Here is a 19,756-nt window from a genome sequence, read left to right as displayed (position 1 = left end):
ATGACATGACGGAAACCTCAGGACACCCCACAGTACTTTACAGCCAGTTAAGCACTTTTGAAATGTAGTCACTGTTGTAATGTAGATTGGCTCTTTAGTGCTACACTTGGTCTAATGCGGTCTTGAAGTTAAGGGTAGTCCTTCACACCTGAGGAACTCAGCTGCCTTATCCACGTTTGCACTGTCTGTAATGAGGTCTAGAACCAACTCATCCTAACAGTGCCCAAACTGGCCTTCACATAACTAAATACTGGAGTGCGAGCAGCTTGATAGCTGTCAGTTACACCTTTCGTCACTTTTTAAGCATAGACTGATGGAATTGGCTGAATTCAATTTCTCCTACTTTTCATGAACAGCTCACATCTGGCAATCTTTCACTTTGTTGGATAGATGCCAATGTTGTAGCTGTGCTGGGACAGCTTGGCTAGGGCTAATCTGGAACACAAGTCTTCAGCACTACAGCTGTAATGCAGGTGGGGCTTTTGATATTGCAATGAGAACTGGTTGAGGACTGACATTTGTGATGATGGAAACCTCAGGAGGCAGGGATGGATTATTCACTGGGTACCTTTAGTTGAAGTTAGTGGCGGCAACGTCAGCCTCATCTTTGGCATCCACATGCTGGACTCTACCATTGTTGAGTTTGGGATATTTGTGATGTCTCCTCTCCCAGTAGTTTAATTGTCCTGTGGTATGACTGCAGAGAGCTGATCTGATCCACTGATTATAGGACTGCTTAGCTCTGCCAATAGCATACTTTACAAATATGTATGTGGTAGCTTTGGCACTAATTGAATGAACTAATTCTGCCATACTGAAAAACGGTAGGGAAGTCTTTTAAATAACCCAGTTAGAAATCTAGATGGAATTTTTTTTTTAATACAATCAATAAAAGTGACTATCAAAGCAGACAAACATATTGGAAACAATGCTTCAACTCTGACTGGCGACATAAAATTAAAGTCTTAATTAGTATGAGCTACATTTTGATCTACAAATTCCATTGCTCCGGGTGCTCCGGTTTCCTCCCACAGTCCAAAGATGTGCAGGTTAGGTGGATTGATCGAACCTGGGACCCTGGAGCTGTGAAAAACTAAATTCATTGGTTTTCCAGTAAGTGTTGCCCAGACCATTGAAAAATTGCAAATCTAGTCAAACATTTTGATGCCCCTATGGAAATCCAATAACAGGTTTGGAAGCTGGGCTTTGAAGCAGGCAACTTACATTTAAAAAGTACAAATCTGTTGAAACATATGCAATCCCTTCCAATTGCACCAGAGAGTAAAAAATAAACCTGATCACTACCTTTGTAAGGGCAGCAGTATGATCTTCACCACAGCACACATAGACAATCTTCTGTGTTCGTAGAGATTTCAACAGGGCAGGAACATATCTGTCTGGGATCAAAATTTATGTTAAATAAGAAGCTTTGAACAGAATAGAAAAATGCAGTTGTAGGCCATTATAATTTCAAAGAATTAGAAATGTGATAAAGCATAAAAACTGTAAAATCTTACACATGCCAGAACATCAGTTACAGACATTTAAGCAAAATGTAGCTGTTCTTTATTTTTTGAGCGCCTTCATTTTTATCTTAAATACAGTTGCAATTAAATCATAGTCCTGCCGAACTCAATACAAATGCCGCAAGGTATAATACTTGGATGTCTTTAGGCTATTGGCTAATAGCCTAAAGGTCCAAGTCATATAATTCAAGCACAAAATTGTTCTGTGATTTCACAGAATCATAGAATTTACAATGCAGAAGGAGGCCATTTGGCCCATTGAGTCTGCACTGGCCCTTGGAAAGAGCACCCGACTTAAGCCCACACCTCCACCCTATCCCCCGTAACCTCACCTAACCTTTTTGGGCACCAAGAGAAAATTTTTCATGATCAATCCACCTAACCTGCACATCTTTGGACTGTGGGAGGAAACCGGAGCACCCGGAGGAAACCCACGCAGACACAGGGAGAACGTGCAGACTCCGCACAGTGACCCAAGCGGCAATCGAACCTGGGACCCTGGAGCTGTGAAGCAACTGTGCTACCCACTGTGCTACTGTGATTTTTTGGTCATTTGCCCGATTGTCAGTTCACCACACTTGATAGTCAGTTTGTCACAGCACATCCCCAGTGATTATCACCCTGGATTGTTTAAACCAGAATGAGCCCAAAACTTTCAGAGACTAGCACAAGTCAGCTAACTTAAGTAGCTGGTAAAACACAGAAAAATTAAGAGTATAAATACAGCTCAGTAGAGACTTTGAAAACTGGAGTTAGTCTAGCATTTACTTTGTCAAAAAAGATACATTTTTTCTCATTGACCTTTTTTAAAAAAAACATATTTATTAAAGTTTTTTACCAACACAATTTTTTCCCCTTACAAACAATAACTCCACCCCCCCCCGCAAGAGCAAAATAACACAAAATCGCACTGAGCAAGATATATACATGGCAAAATGGTATATTTACATAGCTTTATACACTGGCTCTCGCCCGCACGTGCCAGTTTCCCCCACCCTCCATGTTATCTCCCGCTCATCCATCCCCTCAATCTCTTGTTTCTCTCCCCCCTCCGCCCCCCCAGGGTTGCTGCTGCTGCTGACCGACCTTTCTCTAACGCTCGCGAGGTACTCTAGGAACGGTTGCCATCGCCTGTAGAACCCCTGCGCAGACCCTCTCAAGGCAAACTTAATCCTCTCCAGCTTTAAGAGCCCGGCCATGTCGTTTATCCAGGCCTCCAGGCTAGGCACTTCGTCTCCTTCCACAATAGCAAGATCCTTCGCCGGGCTACTAGGGACGCAAAGGCCAGAATTCCGGCCTCTTTCGCCTCCTGCACTCCCGGCTCATCCACTACTCCGAATATTGCTAGCCCCCAGCTTGGCTTGACCCGGACTTTCACCACCTGAGATATTGCTCCCGCCACTCCTCTCCAGAACCCCTCCAGTGCCGGGCATGACCAAAACATGTGGACATGGTTCGCCTGACTCTCTGAACACCTTCCACATCTGTCCTCTACCCCAAAGAACCTACTCAACCTCGCCCCCGTCAAGTGCGCTCTGTGAACCACCTTAAATTGTACCAGGCTGAGCCTAGCACGAGGAGGAGGAATTAACCCTACCCAGGGCATCAGCCAACAAACCTTCCTCGATCTCCTCCCCCAGCTCCTCCTCCCATTTACCCTTCAACTCTTCTGCTAGGGCTTCCCCCTCTTCTTTCATCTCTTGGTGTATTGTAGAAACCTTGCCCTCCCCCCATACACTCGAGATCACCCTGTCTTGAATTTCTTGTGCCGGGAGCAACGGGAATTCCCTGACCTGTCACCTCACAAAAGCCCTCACCTGCATATATCTAAATGCATTTCCCGGGGGGTAACTCAAACTTCTCCTCCAGTGCCCCTAGGCTCGCAAATGTCCCGTCAATGAACAGGTCCCCCATTCTTCTAATCCCGGCCCAATGCCAGCCCTAGAACCCCCCGTCCATCTTCCCCGGGACAAACCGGTGGTTACCCCTGATCGGAGACCACACCGAGGATCCCACTGCACCCCTGTGCCGTCTCCACTTGCCCCAGATCCTTAACGTTGCCGCCACCACCGGGCTCGTGGTATACTTTGATGGCGAGAACGGCAGCAGTGCCGTCACCAACGCCCCCAAGCTCGTTCCTTTACAGAACGCCATCTCCATCCTCTTCCATGCCGCCCCCTCTCCCTCCATAACCCACTTGCGGATCATCGCCACATTTGCTGCCCAGTAGTAGCTCCCTAGGTTTGGCAGCGCCAGCCCTCCTCGGTCCCTACTGCGTTCCAGGAACCCTCTCCTTACCCTCGGGGTCTTATTCGCCCACACAAACCCCATAATACTCCTACCTACTCTCTTGAAAAAGCCCTTGGTGATCACGATGGGAAGGCACTGAAACACAAACAAAAACCTAGGAAGGACCACCATTTTGACCGACTGCACTCTACCCGCCAACGAAAGCGGCAACATGTCCCATCTTTTGACGTCCACCTCCATTTGGTCCACCAACCTCGTCAGATTCAATGTGTGTAGGGCCCCCCAACTCCTGGCTATCTGGATCCCCAGATACCGAAAACTCCCCACCGCCCTCCTCAGCGGTAAGTCCCCTATCCCTCTTTCTTGGTCCCCTGCCTGTAATACAAAAAGCTCACTCTTCCCTACATTGAGCTTATAGCCCGAGAACTCCCCAAACTCCCTCAGAGTCTGCATGACCTCCACCATCCCCTCCATTGGGTCCGCCACGTACAGCAGCAGGTCATCCGCGTATAGCGACACCCGATGCTCTTCTCCCCCGCGGACCACCCCCCTCCATTTATTAGACTCCCTCAGTGATATGGCCAAGCGTTCAATCACCAATGAAAACAACAGGGGGGACAGGGGGCACCCCTGCCTCGTTCCTCGGTACAGCCTAAAGTACTCCGACCTCCGCCGGTTCGTCACCACATTCGCCACCGGGGCACTGTAAAGGAGCTTAACCCAGCTAATAAACCCTCCCCCGAACCCAAACCTACGCAACACCTCCCAGAGGTACTCCCACTCTACTCGGTCAAAGGCGTTTTCCGCGTCCATAGCTGCCACTATCTCCGCCTCTCCCTCCTCCGATGTCATCATTATCACGTTTAAGAGCCGCCGCACATTAGTATTTAATTGCCTGCCCTTTACGCATCCCGCCTGGTCCTCATGAATCACCCCCGGGACACAGTCCTCAATCCTCGTGGCCAGCACTTTTGCCAATAACTTAGCGTCCACATTGAGGAGCGAAATCGACCTGTATGATCCACATTGCAGTAGGTCCTTGTCTCGCTTCAGAATCAAGGAAATTGTCGCCTCCGACATTGTCGGGGGCAGGGTCCCCTCCTCTCTTGCCTCGTTAAAGGTCCTCACTAGTAGCGGGGCCAACAGGTCCACATACTTTCTATAGAACTCCACCGGGAACCCGTCCGGCCCCGGGGCCTTCCCCGCCTGCCTACTCCCCAAACCATTACTCAGCTCCTCCAACCCGATTGGTGCCCCCAAACCAGCCGCCTCTTGCTCCTCCACCCTCGGGAACCGCAGTTGGTCTAGGAATCGTCTCATCCCCTCTTCCCCCCCCCCCGGGGGGCTGGGATCTGTACAGCTCTTCATAGAAGGCCTTTAATACCTTGTTTATTTTCGTTGCACTCTGAACCGTGGCTCCCCCTCCATCTTTGATTCCCCCTATTTCCCTCGCTGCCGTCCTCTTACGGAGCTGGTGTGCCAGCATCCTACTGGCCTTTCCCCCGTACTCGTAGGTCGCCCCTTGCGCCTTCCTCCACTGTGCCTCCGCCTTCCCCGTGGTCAACAGGTCAAACTCCGTCTGGAGCCGTCGCCTTACCCCAAGTAATCTTTCCTCCGGGGCCTCTGCGTATCTCCTGTCCACTCGCAAAATCTCCCCCACTAACCTCTCCCTTTCCATGCCCTCGGTCTTCTCCCTTTGAGCCCTGATGGAGATTAGCTCTCCCCTGATCACCGCCTTCAACGCCTCCCATACCACCCCCACTCGCACCTCCCCGTTGTCGTTGGCCTCCAAGTACCTTTCGATACACCCCCTCACCTTCCCACACACCACCTCATCTGCCAGCAGTCCCACGTCCAGCCGCCACAGCAGGCGTTGGTCCCTCTCCTCTCCCAGCCCCATTTCCACCCAGTGCGGGGCATGGTCTGAAATAGCTATGGCCGAATACTCCGTCCCCTCCACCCTTGGGATGAGCGCCCTGCCCAGAATAAAGAAATCTATCCAGGAGTAGGCCTTGTGCATGTGGGAAAAGAAAGAAAATTCCCTGGCCTGCGGTCTTGCAAACCTCCATGGGTCCACTCCCCCCATCTGATCTATAAACCCCCTGAACACCTTGGCGGCCGCCGGCCTCTTTCCCATCCTTGATCTGGAGCGGTCCAGTGCTGGGTCCAGCACTGTATTGAAGTCCCCTCCCATTATCAGACCTCCTACCTCCAGGTCCGGAATGCGCCCCAACATGCGCTTCATGAATCCAGCATCATCCCAGTTCGGGGCGTATACATTTACCAACACCACCCACGTCCCTTGCAACCTACCACTCACCATCACATATCCCCCTCCATTGTCCACTACGATAGTCTTGGCCTCAAATGACACATGCTTTCCCACCAGAATTGCCACCCCTCTATTTTTCACGTCCAGTCCCGAGTGAAATACCTGTCCTACCCATCCCCTTCTTAACCTAACCTGGTCCGCCACCTTCAGGTGTGTCTCTTGGAGCATAGCCACGTCTGCCTTCAGTCCCTTCAACTGCGCGAACACTCGAGCCCTCTTCACCGGCCCATTCAGGCCCCTCACATTCCACGTTATCAGCCGGATTGGAGGGGCTCCCCTCCCCCCCCCCCCGCTGACTAGCCATCTCCTTTTCTGGGCCAATCCCGTGTCCGCGTCTCCCTCACCCTCCAGTCTTCCAGCCGGGTGACCTCCGTCCCGACCACCTCTTATGTGTCCCATTCCCTTTCGGCCAGTGCAGCAGCAACCCTCCCCCCCCCCCCCCGCTAGATCCCTGTCTAGCTTTTTTGCTCCCCCATATCACTCCCGTAAGTCAGCTGACACCTGCTGACCCCGGCTTCCCCCGCCATCCCTTTGACCCCCCCGTGTGGGAGTCTCCCCATCAATATACGTTCCTTCGTCCCCCTTCCCGCCTTTCTTCCCGCGCGCGGGAAAAGAACCCCGCGCTTTCCAAGGCCTGCCCCGCCCCCTCTGGCGCAGCTCCTGTCGCGGCCTTGTCGCTCTCCCCCAGCCCATATAACATTCCCTGCGCGTGATTGACCCCCTATATACAACAACCATCATACTTCAACCCTCAAACACCCCCACCCTCACAAACCCTCGATTAGAGTCCAACTTTTCAGTTAGTATAAAGGTCCACGCCTCTTCGGGCGTTTCGAAGTAGTGGTGTTGGCCATTATGTGTAACCCACAGTCGCGCTGGCTGCAACATTCCAAATTTCACTCCTTTCCGATGCAGCACCGCTTTGGCCCGGTTGAAACCCGCTCTCCGCTTAGCGACCTCCGTGCTCCAATCCGGGTATATTCTGATCTCTGCATTGTCCCACTTGCTGCTCCGCTCCTTCTTGGCCCATTTCAGGACCCTCTCTCTGTCCGTAAACCGGTGAAATCTCACCACCATCGCCCTTGGCGGCTCATTTGCCTTGGGCTTGCTCGCCGGCACCCGGTGCGCCCTTTCCAGCGCCTCGGGGGGGGGGCCTCTGCGCCCATCATCGCCCCGATCATTGTGCCCGCATATGCCGCGGCGTCGGCCCCCTCCACTCCTTCTGGGGACGTAGGATCCTCAGATTATTTCTCCTCTACCTGTTCTTCAGGTCTTCGAGTCTTCCCGCCCACTTTTTGTGTAGCCCCTCGTGCCGCTCCACTCTCACCGCCAGACCCAAGAGCTCGTCCTCATTCTCACTCACTTTTTCCTGGATCTTCACCTCATGGGCTTTCTGGGTTGCCCCAAGTCCTTCAATTATTGCCAACATAGGCGCCACCATCTCCTTACGCAGCTCCTCGAAGCAGCGCTTGATGAATTCCTGCATCTCCTCTTTGTCCCCGGCCGCCGCCATTTTGCTTGTTTTCCCTCTCTTCTCCCGCTGCTCCAATGCCATTTTTTTGGCCGTTTCGCTGCGGGTCCGGTCCATACAAGTTAGTAGGAGACCTCTCTCCTCTCTTCCCCACGGGTTGGCTGTAAAAAAAGTTCCGTTGGGGCTCTTCTATCGAGCCCGAAAGTCCGTGTTCGCGGGAGCTGCCGAATCGTGCGGCTTTGCTCTGCAAAGCCGCAACCGGAAGTGCCCTCACTGACCTTTTGAGTAATAATACTAATTGACCTTTAAAACATAAAATTATTGTGCTGTGACATTGAGGCTCCTTTAGATAAATTCCAGCAGAAGAAAACAATCTGATTCTATTTGTTATGCTAGACATGCAATAAAAACACATCTTGATATTAGGCCTCGTGAAGATACCCACAACGCCATCGTGAATTTGCACTTGCCCATGAGAACAATCAAAATGCAAAACCAAAAAATCTAAAATAAGAGTAGAAGGGAACACAAAAATGTGACAGACAGCTCATCAGCATTCTAGTTTTACTAATCATATTTCAACAAATTGCAAAAAATATTCCATAAAAATATCCTTCTGGATTTTCATGGCTCTATTCTTTACGGTATTGCAGGTTTCTGACTACTCACCTTGTTCATCATTCAAGCCAAGTTGGCCAAATTTGTTGCATCCCCAACCAAACACAGCCCCTGAGAGTGAGAGTGCAAAGCTGTGCGCTCCACCTGCTGCAATCTGAACAAAAGGAACACCATTTAAAGATCTAATAGGCTGCGGTGATGGCTGGTTTCCAACATCTCGACCTAATCCCAGTTGCCCATTCTTATTCTGTCCCCAAGAGTAAGCTTGGCTTCCTGAAAGACAGTTTGTAAAAAAATGAAGACGGGAATCAAATTAACTGAGAAAATATGACACACAACAATACTTTTCTCCTGAAGCACACACCTCAGTTAAGCAAGGCTACAACACTAACGTGCATTTAAAAAATCTCAAACATTATTTAGTGATTTCCAACTCCAGCATCTCATGCTTGAATATTTGTTGGTGACCTGATGGTGCAAAAGTTCAAATACAAAATACTGTGGATGCTGGAAATCGGAAGTAGAAACAGAAAATGCTGCTAACGTTCAACAGGTCTGGCACAATTTACTTGTGAAGACAGAAACAAACCTTTCAGGTCTGTGACTTTGGAAAGGATCCAGAGGAGGTTCACAAGAATGATCCCTGGAACAAAGAGCTTGTCATATGAGGAGCAGTTGAGGACTCTTGGTCTGTACTCGTTGGGAGTTTATAAAGATATGGGGCGATCTTATTGGAACGTACAAGATACTGAGAGGCCTAGATAGAGTGGAAGTGGAGAGGATAGTAGGAGAAACTAGAACACCAGGACACGAGCTCAGACTGAAGGGGCGATCCTTTAAAACTGAGATGAGGAGGAATTTCTTCAGCCAGAGGGTGGTGAATCTGTGGAACTCTTTGCCGCAGAAGCCAAATGGCTGAGAGAGATAGATTTGTGATTAATGGCTTTAAGACAGAGAGAGAGATAGGTTTGTGATTAATTGAGGATCAGGGGTGACAGGGAGAAGGCAGGAGAATGGTGATGAGAAACATATCAGCCATGGTTGAATGGCGGAGCACACTCGATGGGCCAAGGTCTAATTCTGCTCCTATGTCTTATGGTCTTATGTGGAATCTGATATTCACCTTCTCAAGGTGAATCAAGGACAAGCGAAAAATGCTGGTCCTGCCAGTAAACCCCAATATATATGCGGGAACGTGGAATTGAGGTCGATGATCAACCATGATTGTATTGAATGCTACAGCAGGCTCAGAGACTGATTAGAAAAGCAGCTATATGATTAAATTGATCAAGCATCTAATTTTACTAACTAATAAATAAGAAACAACATTTTTAGTTGACAACTTAACAGTTAAAATCCCAATATTTGAATATTAATTTTAATTATAAAAATTACAGTTTTATACCATGGTGTATACAATTTCAAGAACTACTGTAGGGGCGGCACGGTGCGCAGTGATTAGCACGGCTGCCCCATGGCGCTGAAGACCCTGGTTCGATCCCAGCCCCAGGTCACTATCTGTGTGGAGTTTGCACATTCTCCTGTGCCTGTGTGGATTTCACCCCCACAATCCAAAGATGTGCAGGTTAGGTGGATTGGCCACACTAAAATACCCCTTAATTAGGAGAAAAAAATAATTGGGTACTCTAAATTAATATTTTTATAAAAGTGAAGAAAATTTAACAAATGCAAAACAGCTTGTGGGCAGCACGATAGCACAGCGGTTAGCACAGTTGCTTCACAGCTCCAGGGTCCCAGGTCCGATTCCCAGCTTGGGTCACTGTCTGTGTGGAGTCTGCACGTTCGCCCCAAGTCTGCGTGGGTTTCCTCCGGGTGCTCCGGTTTATTCCCACAAGTCCCGAAAGAAGTATCGTGAGGTAATTTGGACATTCTGTATTCTCCCTCTGTGTACCCGAACAGGCGCCGGAATGTGGCGACTCGGGGCTTTTCACAGTAACTTCATTGCAGTGTTAATGTAAGCCTACTTGTGACAATAAAGATTATTATATTGGAGAATAGAAAATTATTTTTACTCTCCAATAAACCCTGGGCGAAAACAGCCTTCTCCTCAGTCATATTTTACTAGCTATCCTCCTTTACTATTTTGCTGTAACCATTACACACCCTTTGAAAAGATCTTTGTTTACTTGTTACTATCCCATTTTTGCCTTCTATCATCGTCCCTTCTGTCATTTAATGAATTCTATCCCCAACCCCCAGCATAGCCCTTTTCCATTGTTCTTTACCACCCGCTCCATTTTGTTCCTGGTTCTGTACATCTCTGACATCTTCGAGTTCTACTGAAAGGACACCAACCTGAAATGCTGGATTTTAAAATCCAAAAATGGATGGGTTGGTATGGATAGCAACGTTGAACAAAAATCTGAAAATCAATCTCAATCTGCCCACTTCCGGGTTTAAGAGAAGCAGAACGAGGAACATGGAGCCATCTCTGACCCAGTAGGAAGATTTGTTCATGAAATATTTTAATAAGGTTAGCAGCCCCTGCCACAATTGCCAGCCTTGTGGGGAAAAGCACGAGAAGAGAGAACAGCTTTGCAAAGAAAGTAAGTTTCTCTAGGACAGTGCTTGTGCAGCAGATGCGTGTTCTCCTTGCTCCCCAAATTTCCTCCACCAACCCCGGGGTCAAACAAAGAACAAAGAAATGTACAGCACAGGAACAGGCCCTTCGGCCCTCCAAGCCCGTGCCGACCATACTGCCCGACTAAACTACAATCTTCTACACTTCCTGGGTCCGTATCCTTCTATTCCCATCCTATTCATATATTTGTCAAGATGCCCCTTAAATGTCCCTATCGTCCCTGCTTCCACTACCTCCTCCGGTAGCGAGTTCCAGGCACCCACTACCCTCTGCGTAAAAAACTTGCCTCGTACATCTACTCTAAACCTTGCCCCTCTCACCTTAAACCTATGCCCCCTAGTAATTGACCCCTCTACCCTGGGGAAAAGCCTCTGACTATCCACTCTGTCTATGCCCCTCATAATTTTGTATACCTCTATCAGGTCGCCCCTCAACCTCCTTCGTTCCAGTGAGAACAAACCGAGTTTATTCAATCGCTCCTCATAGCTTATGCCCTCCATACCAGGCAACATTCTGGTAAATCTCTTCTGCACCCTCTCTAAAGCCTCCACATCCTTCTGGTAGTGTGGCGACCAGAATTGAACACTATACTCCAAGTGTGGCCTAACTAAGGTTCTATACAGCTGCAACATGACTTGCCAATTCTTATACTCAATGCCCCGGCCAATGAAGGCAAGCATGCCGTATGCCTTCTTGACTACCTTCTCCACCTGTGTTGCCCCTTTCAATGACCTGTGGACCTGTACTCCTAGATCTCTTTGACTTTCAATACTCTTGAGGGTTCTACCATTCACTGTATATTCCCTACCTGCATTAGCCCTTCCAAAATGCATTACCTCACATTTGTCCGGATTAAACTCCATCTGCCATCTCTCCGCCCAAGTCTCCAGACAATCTAAATCCTGCTGTATCCTCAGACAGTCCTCATCGCTATCCGCAATTCCACCAACCTTTGTGTCGTCTGCAAACTTACTAATCAGACCAGTTACATTTTCCTCCAAATCATTTATATATACTACAAACAGCAAAGGTCCCAACACTGATCCCTGTGGAACACCACTGGTCACAGCCCTCCAATTAGAAAAGCATCCCTCCATTGCTACCCTCTGCCTTCTATGGCCTAGCCAGTTCTGTATCCACCTTGCCAGTTCACCCCTGATCCCGTGTGACTTCACCTTTTGTACTAGTCTACCATGAGGGGCCTTGTCAAAGGCCTTACTGAAGTCCATATAGACAACATCTACTGCCCTACCTGCATCAATCATCTTAGTGACCTCCTCGAAAAACTCTATCAAGTTAGTGAGACACGACCTCCCCTTCACAAAACCGTGCTGCCTCTCACTAATACGTCCATTTGCTTCCAAATGGGAGTAGATCCTGTCTCGAAGAATTCTCTCCAGTAATTTCCCTACCACTGAAGTAAGGCTCACCGGCCTGTAGTTCCCGGGATTATCCTTGCTACCCTTCTTAAACAGAGGAACAACATTGGCTATTCTCCAGTCCTCCGGGACATCCCCTGAAGACAGCGAGGATCCAAAGATTTCTGTCAAGGCCTCAGCAATTTCCTCTCCAGCCTCCTTCAGTATTCTGGGGTAGATCCCATCAGGCCCTGGGGACTTATCTACCTTAATATTTTTTAAGACACCCAACACCTCGTCTTTTTGGATCACAATGTGACCCAGGCTATCTACACCCCCTTCTCCAGACTCAACATCTACTAATTCCTTCTCTTTGGTGAATACTGATGCAAAGTATTCATTTAGTACCTCGCCCATTTCCTCTGGCTCCGCACATAGATTCCCTTGCCTATCCTTCAGTGGGCCAACCCTTTCCCTGGCTACCCTCTTGCTTTTTATGTACGTGTAAAAAGCCTTGGGATTTTCCTTAACCCTATTTGCCAATGACTTTTCATGACCCCTTCTAGCCCTCCTGACTCCTTGCTTAAGTTCCTTCCTACTTTCCTTATATGCCACACAGGCTTCGTCTGTTCCCAGCCTTTTAGCCCTGACAAATGCCTCCTTTTTCTTTTTGACGAGGCCTACAATATCACTCGTCATCCAAGGTTCCCGAAAATTGCCGTATTTATCTTTCTTCCTCACAGGAACATGCCTGTCCTGTATTCCTTTCAACTGACTCTTGAAAGCCTCCCACATGTCAGATGTTGATTTGCCCTCAAACATCCGCCCCCAATCTATGTTCTTCAGTTCCCGCCTAATATTGTTATAATTAGCCTTCCCCAATTTAGCACATTCATCCTCGGTCAAGGTCCCCATCTGGATCAATTGTTGGATGTATTTCCTCCAAAGTTCTCCCCATCAAGAGGAAGCCAAGCCCGTCAATCAAGCTGATTGCTGGTCCATTACAAAAGTCAAAAACTGACTTCCGGTTGCGGCTATGCGGAGCTAAGTCGCACGTTCGGCAGCTCCCTCTAAAAACGGACTTTTGGGCTCCTTTTAGGGCCTGTAACGGCGCTTGTTCAACGTTTCCCGGTGTGGGAAGGGGACAGCAACATTCCCCCGATAGTGTATGGATTGGACCAGGAGTGGGGCGATTTAAAAATGGCATTGAAGCAAAGAAAGGTGCGAGGGAGGAGGACCAAGATGGCGGCGGGCGGAGACCAGGCAGCGTTGTGGCAGTGGGCGCAAGAGCAGCAGGAGCTTCTCCAGCGCTGTTTTAAGGAACTGAAAGCAGAGTTGCTGGAGCCAATGAAGGCTTCAATTGATAAGTTGCTGGAGACCCAGACGGCCCAAGGAGCGGCGATCCGGGAGGTCTGGCAGAAGGTCTCGGAGAACGAGGACGAGATCCTGGGCCTGGTGGTGAAGGTGGAGGCGCACGAGGCGCTCCACAAGAAATGGCAGGCAAGGTTCAAGGAGATGGAGAACCGGTCGAGGTGGAAAAACCTGTGGATCCTGGGTCCCCTGGAGGAGCTGGAGGGATCGGACGTGGGGGCCTACGTGGTCACCATGCTGAATTCGCTGATGGGAGCGGGGGCCTTTCAGGGGCCATTGGAGCTGGAGGGGGCCCACCGAGTGCTGGCGAGGAGGCCCAAGCCCAGCGAGCCGTTGGGTGCTGATGCAGTTCCACCGGTTTGCTGATCGAGAGTGTGTGTTAAGGTGGGCCAAGAAGGAGCGGAGCAGCAGGTGGGAGAACGCGGAGGTCCGGTTCTACCAGGATTGGAGCGCAGAGGTGGCAAAGAAGAGGGCCGGTTACAACCGGGCAAAGGCAGTGCTGTACAGGAAGGGGGAGAAGTTTGGTATTCTGCTGCCGGCGCTTCTGTGGGTCACTATAAGGCTCGTCACCATTATTTTGAGTCCCCGGAGGCATGGGCCTCGGTTCAGGCCGAAAAACTGGACTCAGACTAAGGGTCGGGGATGAGGGATCGCGGTGGCGGGATGGTTGGGGACTGTTGGGTTGTGTTTTGAGGGGTTTTCTTTCGGGTTGATTGGGCATTGTTTTGATCAGGTCCGCTGGGCGGGCTCGTGGGTGGGGCGTTAGGTAAAGTGCTTGGGTGGTTGATGGTTGGTAGGGGAGATGGGGCCCCGCGGGAGGGGGCGGGCTGAGTTGGGGGTAGTGGGACCGGGCCTAGAAAGGGAGCTGCGCCAGGGGAGGCGGGGCGAGTGGAAAGCACGGGCTTTTTCCCCATGTTTAGGGTTGAAGGGGTGGGGCCGGAGCTGGGAAGCGCAGGCTTTTTCTCCCGCGTTGGGAGTGGAATGGATGAGATCCCGCTGGTGGACGGGGGGGGGGGGGGTCGATGGAGCGGCGGGAATGGCTGGGGTCAGCAGGAGTCAGCTGACTTACGGGAGTGCAATGGGGGGAGCAATGCAGCTAGGGAGGGACCTAGCTGGACCGGGTTGCTGCTGGAATGGCCAAAGGGGAGCTGGAGTTGGTAGAGGAGTTCGGGGCGGGGGTCTGCCGCTGTGGGGAACGGGCCGTGCGGGGGGCGCAGGCGCGGGCACGTGGCTGGCCTAGGAAGGGCTATGGCTAGTCGGCGGGGGAGAGGGTTGAGTAGCCCCCAGATCCGGCTGATAACCTGGAATGGAAGGGGACTGAATGGGCCGGTCATGCGGGCCCGGGTGTTCGCGCACCTGAAGGGGCTGAAGGCGGATGTGGCCATGCTTCAGGAGACGCACCCGAGGGTGGCGGATCAGGTAAGGTTGAGAAAGGGGTGGGTAGGGCAGGTGTTTCATTCGGGTTTGGATGCAAAAAATCAGGGGGTGGCGATCTTGGTGGGGAAGAGAGTGTCGTTCAAGGCGTCGAGCACTGTGGCGGACAATGGCGGTAGGTATGTGATGGTAAGTGGCAAGCTGCAGGGGGAGCGGGTGGCGTTGGTCAATGTATACGCCCCGAATTGGGGCGATGCGGGGTTCATGTGGCGTATGCTGGGCCGGATTCCGGACCTGGAGACAGGGGGCCTGATAACTGGGGGGGGGATTTCAACACGGTGCTGGACCCGGCATTGGATCGCTCTAGGTCTAGGACGGGCAGGAGGCCGGCGGCAGCCAAGGTGCTGAGGGGGTTCATGGACCAGATGGGAGGGGTGGATCCATGGAGGTTTGCGAGGCCGGGGGCCAGGGAATTTTCATTCTTCTCCCACGTTCACAAGGCCTACTCCCGGATTGATTTTTTGTCATGAGCAGGGCGCTGATTCCGAGGGTGGGCTCCCGGTTGAATTTTACAAGAAGTATGCGGACCTGCTGGGCCCGCTGTTGGTAAGGACCTTTAACGAGGCAAGGAAAGGGGGGGCTCTGCCCCCGACGATGTCTAGAGCGCTGATTTCCCTGGTCCTGATGCGGGACAAGGATCCCGGACAGTGTGCGTCATATAGGCCGATCTCACTCTTAAATGTGGACGCAAAGTTGCTGGCAAAGACTTTGGCCATGAGGATAGAGGACTCTGTGCCGCAGGTCATACACGAGGCTCAGGCGGGGTTCGTGAAAGGGAGGCAGTTGAATACCAATGTACCACCGCTCTTGAATGTTATGATGATGCCGGCGATGGAAGGGGAGGCGGAGATAGTGGCGGCGATGGATGCGGAGAAGGCCTTTGATAGGGTGGAGTGGGGGTACTTGTGGGAGGTGTTGAAAAGGTTCGGGTTCAGGGGGTTCGTCAGGTGGGTGAGGATGCTGTATGAGGCCCCGGTGGCGAGTGTGGCCACGAACAGGAGGTCAGAGTATTTCCGGCTACACTGGGGGACGAGGCAGGGGTGTCCCCTGTCCCCCCTGCTCTTTGCACTGGCGATTGAACCCCTGGCCAGGGCGTTGAGGGAGTCGAGGAACTGGAGGGGGCTGGTGCAGGGTGGGGAGGAGCATCGGGTGTCGCTCTATGCGGATGATTTGCTGCTATATGTGGCGGACCCGGTGGGGAGAATGCCGGAGGTGATGAGGATCCTTAGGGAGTTGGGAGATTTCTCCAGGTACAAGCTTAATATGGGGAAGAGCGAGTTGTTCGTAGTGCACCCGGGAGACCAGGAGAGGGGGATTGGTGAGCTCCTGCTAAAAAGGGCGGAGAGGAGTTTCAGGTACCTGGGGGTCCAGGTGGCTAGGAGCTGGCGGGCCCTGCATAAGCTTAACTTCACGAGGCTGGTGGAGCAGATGGAGGAGGAGCTTAAGAGGTGGGATGTGCTGCCGCTGTCCCTGGCGGGTAGGGTGCAGTCAGTCAAGATGACGGTGCTCTCGAGCTTTTTGTTCCTGTTCCAATGCCTCCCCATCCTGATCCCTACGGCCTTCTTCAGGCTGGTTAACAGGAGCATTATGGGGTTTGTATGGGCGCAGAAGACCCCGAGGGTGAGAAGGGTGCTCCTGGAGCGGTGCAGGGATGGGGGGGGGGGGGGTTGGCGTTGCCTAACCTCTGTGGGTATTATTGGGCCGCCAACGTGGCAATGGTGCGTAAGTGGGTGATGGAGGAGGATGAGGCGGCATGGAAGAGGCTGGAGATGGCGTCCTGTGTGGGCACGTGCCTGGAGGCGCTGGTGACGGCGCCGCTGCCACTTCCTCCAACGAGATACACCACGAGCCCGGTGGTGGCGGCTACCCTCAAAGTTTGGGGGCAATGGAGACGTCACGGGGGGAGGTGGGGGCCTCGGTGTGGTCCCCGATTCGGGGGAACCACCGGTTTGTCCCGGGGAGGATGGAAGGAGAGTTTCTGAGCTGGCACAGGGTAGGCATTAGAAGGATGGGGGACCTGTTTGTGGACGGGAAGTTCGCGAGCCTGGGTGAGCTGGAGGAGAAATTTGGGCTCCCCCGGGGAACACCTTCAGATATATGCAGGTAAGGGCGTTTGTTCGGCAGCAGGTGATGGAGTTCCCTCTGCTGCCGCCACGCACCCCAGGACAGGGTGCTGTCGGGGTTGTGGGTTGGAGAGGGAAGGATCTCGGCAACGTATCAGGTGATGCAGGAGGAGGAGGCGGCCTCGGTGGAGGAGCTAAAGGGTAAGTGGGAGGAGGAGTTGGGTGAGGAGATTGATGAGGGGATGTGGGCGGATGCCCTGGGGTAAACTCTTCCTCCTCTTGCGCGAGGCTCAGCCTCATACAATTTAAGGTGCTGCATAGGGCTCACATGACCAGGGCAAGGATAAGCCGGCTCTTTGGGTGCGAGGACAGGTGTGTTAGGTGCTCAGGGAGCCCAGCAAGTCACACCCACATGTTCTGGGCCTGCCCAGCGATGGAGGACTTTTGGAAGGGTGTAGCGTTCCAGGGTCAAGCCAGGCTGGGGGCTCGCAATATTTGGGGTGGCAGAGGAGCCGGGAGTGCAGGAGGCGAAAGAGGCCGGTATTCTGGCCTTTGAGTCCCTGGTAGCCCAGCGAAGGATTCTTCTTCAGTGGAAGGGTGCGAGGCCCCCCAAGCGTGGAATCCTGGATCAGCGATATGGCAGGGTTTATTAAATTGGAGAGGGTGAAATTCGCCTAAAGGGGATCGGCACAAGGGTTCTTCAGGCGGACCATTCCTAGACTTCCTGGCAGAACGTTAGAAGATGGTCAGCAGCGGCAGCAACCCGGGGGGGGGGGGGGGGGGGGGGGGGGGGGGGTTGTTCTTTTCTTTCTGTATTTTGTTGTTGCTATTTTGTGAAGATTTGAATTAAAATTATTTTTTAAAAAACAAAAGTCAAAAACTCCATAGCTTGCAGGAAACCTCAACTCCCCAGTTTCCTGTCTGAAACTCGTACCCCCGCGCATCGCAACAACCCTGTTAATATTCAGGGAAACCCCATAAATGCTGCCTGACCTGTTGAGCATTTCCAGAATTGTCTGCTTTTATTTTCCAGTATTTGTAGTATTTTGCTCATTTTTGGGGGAGCTATGTCCAAAGTTCTAAAATACAAGAAAATGCAGATGACAGTATGGTAATTAACATTTGGATCATGAATTCAATCTTGCGCAGATCCTAGCAAATTCAGGTCAGCTTTGGTGCAAGCCTAGAAATATCTAGGTACCCAGCCTCTTGGCCACAGCCGATATTCAGAGGGAGATAGGGAGAAAAGTAAATAGTTTGTACTAATCAGCAAAAGACATTTTGACAGAGCATTGAGGTGTTCAAGATAAAGCATTGCCGAAATCTTTCCTTACCTTTTGTCAAAGCAAGAGAGTGATGATAACCACAGGCCACCTGTGTTATCTGTACTTCTACTAAAGATTTTACATTCCTGAAAAAGTGTAAATAAGAGGTGATATGTCAATTTGTTTTTTATCTACATTTTAAGAGGATTTATCATTACATGAGCAGGGAGGAGCAGTCATCCAACTAAGAGCTAGGTACACCAATCACGCAATGCAACCAATGAGTCAAAAGCACAAATTAAATTGAAAGGCTATGATATAAAAGCCATTACAAACACCTGGCTACAATCTGGGTGTAGCTGTGAGTTAAATGTGAGTAGTTGGGGCGGCACTGCTGCCTCACAGCGCCTGCGACCCGGATTCAATCCCGGTCTTGGGTGACTTTGTGCAGTTTGCACCTTCTCCCCGTATCTGCGTGGGTTTCCTTCGGGTGCCCCTGTTTCCTCCCACAGTCCAAAGATTTTTTTTTAAATTTAGAGTACGCAATTATTCTTTTTACCAATTAAGGGGCAATTTAGCATGGCCAAACCACCTAACCTGTACATCTTTGGGTTGTGGGGGTGAAACCCATGCAAATATGGGGAGAATGTGCAAACTCCACATAGTGACCCAGAGCCGGGATCAAACCAGGGTCTTCAGCGCCATTGGTAGCAGTGCTAACCACTGTGCCATCCCACAGTCCAAAGATGTGCAGGTTAGGTGGATTGGTCATGCTAAATTGCCCCTTAGTGTCAAAAATGTAAGGTGGGGTCAGGTTATGGGGTGGGGTGGAGCTGTGGGCCTAGGTACGGGTGCATTTTCCAAGGGTTGGTGCAGACTCGATGGGCCGAATGGTCTCCTTCTGAACTATAAGGATTCTGTGAAATATTCCAAGCTATAGGACCTTTAGAATGGACAATAACAGTGAGAAAGTAGTAGCAACAGCACTGTTAAAGAACAATTGAAGCAGTTGAAAGAACTAAAAGATTGTGGGACTTGTCTAAAGATCTGGTGACAACGGGGGAGGGGGGGGAGCAGAGGGAGAAAAGAACAAAGTTAGAATGGAAAATCTTAATTTTCTCAGACTGGGGGAACCAGAAATGGCTCAAATAGTAAAGGCAAATTAATTTCTAATATATATTCAGGACCTTTATCTGAAACAATGTTTAGAACTGACAAAGGATGATACCATATTAGATTTAGTGCTGAGTAACAAAGCAGAAGTTAATGATCTGACTGCAAAAGAACATCTTACAAGGCATGTCCATAACTGCACCAAAAATATATTGGTTTAAAATAAAACTTTGAAGGAATGAGAAATAAATTGACCATAATAAACTGGGCCTGAGCTATTCATGAGTAAACTTACAATGAAGTATTCAAGGAGGTTATTAGTATGTATATAATTTCGGGAATTTTGGAAAATT

At 50.7% G+C, this 19,756-nt stretch overlaps 1 protein-coding gene across 3 annotated transcripts in view; it reads right to left on the bottom strand.

The window, feature by feature from the left end:
• Window positions 1–19,756, bottom strand: part of herc4 (HECT and RLD domain containing E3 ubiquitin protein ligase 4) — a 169,445-nt gene that overhangs the window by 132,134 nt on the left and 17,555 nt on the right. For all 3 annotated transcript variants that reach the window (XM_072478795.1, XM_072478796.1, XM_072478797.1), the window contains 3 exons: window positions 18,360–18,436; window positions 8,249–8,470; window positions 1,306–1,397 (listed from right to left, as the gene is read on the bottom strand). In XM_072478795.1, coding sequence (XP_072334896.1) covers window positions 1,306–1,397; window positions 8,249–8,470; window positions 18,360–18,436 — 391 coding nt within the window. The remainder of the gene's footprint in view (window positions 1–1,305; window positions 1,398–8,248; window positions 8,471–18,359; window positions 18,437–19,756) is intronic.

This window comes from Scyliorhinus torazame, chromosome 16 (assembly GCF_047496885.1).
Source record: "Scyliorhinus torazame isolate Kashiwa2021f chromosome 16, sScyTor2.1, whole genome shotgun sequence".
NCBI lineage: Eukaryota > Metazoa > Chordata > Chondrichthyes > Carcharhiniformes > Scyliorhinidae > Scyliorhinus > Scyliorhinus torazame.
Note: the sequence above shows the minus strand (reverse complement) of the source record. Positions and strands in the feature narration are given on the sequence as shown.